Source organism: Bombina bombina, chromosome 6, assembly GCF_027579735.1.
Source record: "Bombina bombina isolate aBomBom1 chromosome 6, aBomBom1.pri, whole genome shotgun sequence".
NCBI lineage: Eukaryota > Metazoa > Chordata > Amphibia > Anura > Bombinatoridae > Bombina > Bombina bombina.
The window spans coordinates 127,677,168-127,683,965 of record NC_069504.1 but is presented as its reverse complement, the minus strand read 5'-3'; the positions used below and the strand labels follow the sequence as shown (position 1 = coordinate 127,683,965).

At 36.0% G+C, this 6,798-nt stretch overlaps 1 protein-coding gene across 3 annotated transcripts in view; it reads left to right on the top strand.

Moving 5' to 3' along the window:
• Window positions 1-6,798, top strand: part of CELSR1 (cadherin EGF LAG seven-pass G-type receptor 1) — a 258,025-nt gene that overhangs the window by 97,694 nt on the left and 153,533 nt on the right. For all 3 annotated transcript variants that reach the window (XM_053716613.1, XM_053716612.1, XM_053716611.1), the window contains exon 2: window positions 5,890-6,528. In XM_053716613.1, the coding sequence (XP_053572588.1) occupies window positions 5,890-6,528 (639 nt within the window). The remainder of the gene's footprint in view (window positions 1-5,889; window positions 6,529-6,798) is intronic.

Genomic DNA, 6,798 nt, shown 5'->3' with positions numbered 1-6,798 from the left:
AGATCTTGTATATACATTGTGGGGACACAGTATGTGCTTAAAACAACACAGTATTATTTCTGACAAACAGGAAGTGTAATAATTGGCAGTTGTATATGTTGTTAATAAAGAGGAGAAAACCCACAGAAAATAATAATTGTATTTTCAGTGTTCGTTGCTAATTTATTTGCTTTTGTTGAAGCAATGACTTAAATTGCTGTTGACAGCCACTGGTCTTTGGCATGTGTGACATTTTAGTTTACACACTTCCTCAGGCAACAACAGGCCTAGTATTATCAGTATGCATTGGTGTGTGTCCCCTTAAAGGGACATTAAACAGTTTGTAGTATAAAATCTTTAGTTTTGTGTAGTGAAAATATACTTCTATCTAATTTGCCCCCTTGCTGCAATTTAACCCAGAAAATTTTAGTTTTTGTTACCTTTTCTATCAAGTAATATGGGCACCACCATGTTTGAAACTAGGTTTTCTGCTGTATATATTTTTTATTTTCATTTTTGCTTATAATAATTAAAGCCATATATAAAACAGACAATACAGAGAGTGAGCAAAAACACTGTGTTGAAACCCTGTTATATAGTTACTTTAACAATCATATATTTCACCCGGCCTTGTTTGCACATTCTCTTTATTGCCTGGTTTATATCTGTCTCTAATTGTCCTCAGCAAAAAAAACAAACACATAAAAGGGTTCAACCTAGGTTCAAACATGGCAGTGCCCATAACTCTATATAAAGACTAAGACAAGTTGACAAAACCTACTTGAATTTTTTTATTGTTTAAAAAGATAGATAATTCCTTTTATTAACGATTTCCCAGTTTGCATAAACACTGTTATCTTAATACACTTTTTACCTCTGTAATTACCTTGTATCTAAGCCTCTGTAGACTGCCCCCTTATTTCAGGATTTTTTTTAAAACTTGCATTTCAGCCTATTAGTGCTGACTCATGAATAACTCCACGGAAGTGAGCACATTGTTATCTATATGGCACACATGAACTATATCTATATGGCACTGCATAAACAAGCTATGTGATTTAAAGCACTTGCAGACCACATAATTTGCTTGTTGCTGACTGTAGGAGGGCATGGGTCAGCCTGGTACAATTTTACACAAAAGCAACTGGGGTATATGGGCTGATTTGATCAAGCTATGTATGGAGCTTGATGCCCCTTGTTTCGACTCGCCGGAAACAGAAGTTATGAAGCAGCGGTCTGAAGTCCGCTGCTCCATAACTTGTCCACCTGCTCTGAGGCAGCGGACAGAAATCAACCCGATTGAATACGATCGGGTTGATTGACGCCCCCTGCTAGCGGCCGATTGGCCGCAAATCTGCAGGGGGTGGCATTGCACCAGCAGTTCGATGTGCAGCGGACATGATACGCTACTTTGTATCACGTCCGCTCGCACTTTAATAAATCTACCCCTTAATGTCCTTTTAAAGTTTTGGGTTCTCGTCACCTAGACTAATACTGACATCTCATGGTATCTGGTGCATCTATACGTACAACTGTGAGACATGATATGGGGGAAAGCACTTTAACCTGCTGTTTTTTTTAATGATAAAGTTAACAATAACAAAAATATATCTTCTTGTAAAATGAATATGAGCAGCTGAGATTAACAAAATGGTTAAACAACTAATTACAATTGGTGAAGTAGAGATATGAAAGTACAAAATATAAATGTGGATGAGACTCACATTTCTTCAAATAACCATGTGAGTCTATGAGGCTTTTTCTCATTTCATGCCAGATTTAGATTTCAGGTAGAAGTCTGAGCCACAGAAGATATTTAACTTTATTTATGTTGAGCTAATATTTAACCCTTTGGCTGCCATGCATTTATTAATTATACTGCCGCTTATTTCAGACGTGTACATTTTAGTAACTGTATTTTTATTAAAGGGAAATAAAACAAAAGTAAAATGAATTTGATGTCCCTTTAAGTAGAGAACTATGCTGAACCTCACTTTCATTGTGACGTGATGGATAACCAAATATCTCTGCATTATTTTGAATAGATATTTAGTAGTTATTAAAGGGAATAAACTCTGCTGTACAAACATTGCACAATTTTCTCTGTAATTGCATACCGCTTGATACTGATTACCACTCCAGACCTCTGTACGGCCACTCAGACAGCTGCTCAAGTACTCAGTGTACTAATGTGTCATAAGTGTTGTGCAAAACAGTCATTTATTATAAAAGCCCACATAGCGAGACTTTATAATTTGTAAATTACCTCATTTAATATTATTGCTATGATTTGGTGAGAGCAAGCCAATGTTAAAAAGAATTGTCACATGGGTTCCTTTTGTGACCCCATTGGCTGCTATGTAGTACCAGTTTTCTTTGACTACCAAACGATTAAACATAAAATTGCATCGATGGCTACTCGTTTATTGATACAGCTAATTGCTGAAAAATGATTGTACTCTGTGTAGAATTGCATACAAATTAATTATGCTTATTTTTAAAATAATTAGAATATGTTAACACAAAAAGGATCCAATAAGTATTATTCAGTTCTTATTGTTAGGTTCCCTCTAAGGGGATAGGCAAGGCAAAATTAAACTTGCACAATTCAGATAGAGCATATAATTTTAAGACACTTTAAAATTAACTTCTATTTTCAAATGTGCTTTATTCTCTTGGTATCCATTGTTGAAAAATAATACACACATATCCTACACTAGTGTAAGCTAGTTGCTGATTGGTGCCTGCACACATTTGTCTCTTGAGATTGGCTGACTAGATGTGTTCAGCAATTATGTCCCTTCAGAAAGGTATAACAAGATAATTTTTTCTTTCAGGATTCAGATAGGGAATGAACTTTTAAGCAACTTTCTAATTTACTCCTATTATCAAATTTTATTCATTCTCTTGGTATCTTTATTTGAAATGCAAGAATGTAAGTTTAGATGCCTGCCCATTTTTGGTGAACAACCTGGGTTGTCCTTGCTGATTGGTGGATAAATTCATTGAACCAAAAAAAACTTAGATGTCTTCTTTTCCAAATAAAGATAGCAAGAGAATGAAGAAAAATAGATAATAGGAGTAAATTAGAAAGTTGCTTAAAATTGCATGCTCTATCTGAATCACGAAAGAAAAAATTTGGGTTCAGTGTCCCTTTAATCAAATTTGATAATAGAAGTAAATTGGAAAGTTGTTTGAAATTTTATGTTCTATCCGAATCGAGAAATAAAGTTTTGGGGGTTCCTGTCCCTTTAATTCTAATGAAGTAAAATTATACTAATTGCAAAATAGTTGTATATATCATAATCTAATATCATTTTATACTGTTTGTTAAAGGGTCATAAATGTGCAATGCACTATTAGTAATAGAAGCTAGCTGGTAATTGGTGGCTACACACATATGCCTTCTGTCATTGGTTCACTAGATGTGGGCACGATTTCTAAAAAAATAATATTGTATGACCACTGTTTATATACGTCCCTAATTGACCTCATCAGATTAGATAAGAGGAACGGTTACATAGGATACAACATGGCAAAGTACATTGCTTAATGCAGACTAAAATGTTACACTTATTTCTTTAAGATCATTATCTAATCTTTATTTTGATCTCATCAAGTCTAGAATTTATTTAGTGCTTCATGTCCCTTTATGCATTCCCCTCTAACTTACCGTATGCAAGCGTGGTGGATTGGTGTACCCCTGAAAATGTATTATACAATGAGAATTAACACATCTCTGTCTTTCCGTCCGTCTGTTTATCTAAATCTCTTTCTATTTTTCTGTCTATTTATTTTACAGACTTGTTTTGGAAGGTTTGCATTATATTTATTGTTTATTTGAAGATGACAGCATTGTAATATAAACAGTTACTCCTTTACCAAATAAATTAGGTGTGGACGACTGTTATTAATGCATTAGCCCATCCCTAAGGATAAATAAACAAAGCTATGGAACTTGACTGTAACCTCATCAATAGAGGAAACGTGTTGGTAGCATTGATACGAGTTATTGTTGTTCCATAGTGCAATGTCTTTCCACTGCTGTAAGCAGCACAATACACAACTTTATTATTGTTAACCCTTTGATAGCCAGAATGGGCTGCATTGTATTGCATAGCTACACTATCTGCTTTATTTTTGTATATATAGTTTATAGTGACCTACACCACCTAAAGTTATAATATTAACATCCTATAAGATAGGGGGCGCCCTAAAGTAAATGATTAATAACTTGTATATCAATATAATGAATATAATAAATATATATACGAGATATCAGATCTATGGGTGAGGATGTCAGAAAATATATCTCAATCAGTGCAATAAAAATTAATAATAATAAAACAATTCCAAATATATAGAATAAAAGTCTCTGAGGAGTAGATTGACGATAATCTAGGCAGCAATCTGTAGAGAACCCGGCCAGGATCCTATGATGATGATCTATAAAACAGAAAAAAGGCAAATGCGCCACATGGCCCAATATTGTTTGTTCAACACAGTGAATGTGATTTGATTGTGCCGATGCAAACTCACAATTTAGGAAGCACTCCAGTTAGTGCAATAGAAGCAGTCTGGGATCAATCACAGTCACCCAGCAGACCGACCTCTTGGATAGAGAAGTATATTCTGTGATAAAAATAAGGGACCAGGATTGGTCCAAATAATACACAACAAGCTGAGAAACGCGTCGCTTGTTTTTAATCTTTTACAAGTAAAGTCTATCATATTTTTACAAACACTTGCTATTGTGTATTATTTGGACCAATCCTGGTCCCTTGGACTTTTTGCTGATTGCTTCCTGTGGGAACCTTGTCATAGTCTGTTGGGTGACTGTATTGATCCCTTCCTGCCTGATTAGCATCAATGGAGATGCTTTACTAAATGTGAGTACATTTTCAACTATATACAGCATTATCTTCTGGGTTCAAACTGTACTAGGCTATATAGGCACCTCTGTGTCTCCTTGTATTTTTATCACAGAATATACTTCTCTATCCAAGAGGTCGGTCTGCTGGGTGACTGTGATTGATCCCAGACTGCTTCTATTGCACTAACTGGAGTGCTTCCTAAATTGTGAGTTTGCATCGGCACAATCAAATCACATTCACTGTGTTGAACAAACAATATTGAGCCATGTGGCGCATTTGTCTTTTTTCTGTTTTATAATATTAACATATTCCCTGTTTGAGTGAGATGGTATCTCTTTCATATGTCTGCTCAACATTTTGGCTGTGCAGTTTCTAGCACATCTAGACTGCAGATTTTGCGCAACATTTATTTCCTATAACTTGACATTCTGGAGCTGAACTGTTTTGTGTATGTCTTACTTTACAGTACACATATTTTTTTTTTATTTTTTTTTGCTAGAAAATATATTAAAAGTCCAAACATGTTTAAAACAAAGTTCCACTCAGGAGCTGCAGAGAATTGCTGGTCCAGAGCTGACACAGCAGTTGGCCTGATCTGCTCAACCCAGCTGTACAACTGCCACTGTTGATTGGGTGAGTGGCCACTCAGGACCAGCAGTTCGCTATGACTCTCTATCCGTACTGTAACTATGTGTTTCACTCTTTTGAAGGGGTTAAACACATAGCACTGCAGGGTCACTAGTGTTAAAATGACACCCTCTAACAAAGTACAGCATGTAATTGTAACACTATAATAGCCCTTTAATTACATAGCTTTACACAAGCTATAGTGCTACAATAACAATAATGTTCTAGCTTCTTAGAGTGTTTTATTGTTGCTCCCTGCATTCTGTGGCCGATGGATACATAATAAAAGAAAAAATATGGTTTGTTCTCTTATCATTTGATTTCTGGATTACCCTGTTTTCTAACCTACAGTCATCTTTATCTCTCATCGTTTGTGTGAATGTACTCATTTTGCGTTTGTTTTTTTCAGATGGCATTCATAGTGTCACTGCACACTGTACCCTGCGCGTCACCATTATCACGGACGACATGTTAACCAACAGTATTACTGTCCGGCTAGAAAACATGTCCCAGGAAAAGTTTTTGTCCCCTCTTCTCTCTCTGTTTGTGGAAGGTGTGGCAACCGTTTTATCCACCACCAAAGAGGGCATCTTCGTCTTCAACATCCAAAATGACACCGATGTGAGCTCCAACATCTTGAACGTCACCTTTTCTGCCTTACTTCCTGGCGGGATCCGTAATAGGTTTTTTCATTCTGAGGATCTACAAGAACAGATTTACCTAAACAGGACCCTTCTAACGATGATCTCTACCCAGAGGGTCTTACCTTTTGATGACAACATATGTTTGAGGGAACCTTGTGAGAATTACATGAAGTGTGTTTCAGTATTAAAGTTTGATAGTTCATCTCCCTTTATTAGCTCCAACACTGTTCTTTTTCGTCCTATTCATCCTATCAATGGATTGAGGTGCAGATGTCCCCCTGGATTTACTGGAGATTATTGTGAAACAGAAATTGATCTTTGCTACTCCAATCCTTGTGGCAAGAATGGACATTGCCGAAGTAGAGAAGGTGGTTACTCTTGTGAGTGCAATGACGAATATACAGGTAAGAGGAACTTTATTCTTTAAATGGATAGTAAAGTGGAAATTAAACTTTCATGATTCAGATAGAACATGCAATTTTAAACAACTTTCCAATTTACTTCTATAATCTAATTTGTTTTATTCTACTGGTATCCTTTGTTGAAAAGAATGCCTAGGTAGGTTCAGGAGCATCATAAATGCACTACTGGGAGCTAGCTGCTGATTGGTGGCTCCACATACAGTATATGCCTCTTGTCATTGGGTTACCCAATGTGTTCAGCTAACTCCCAGT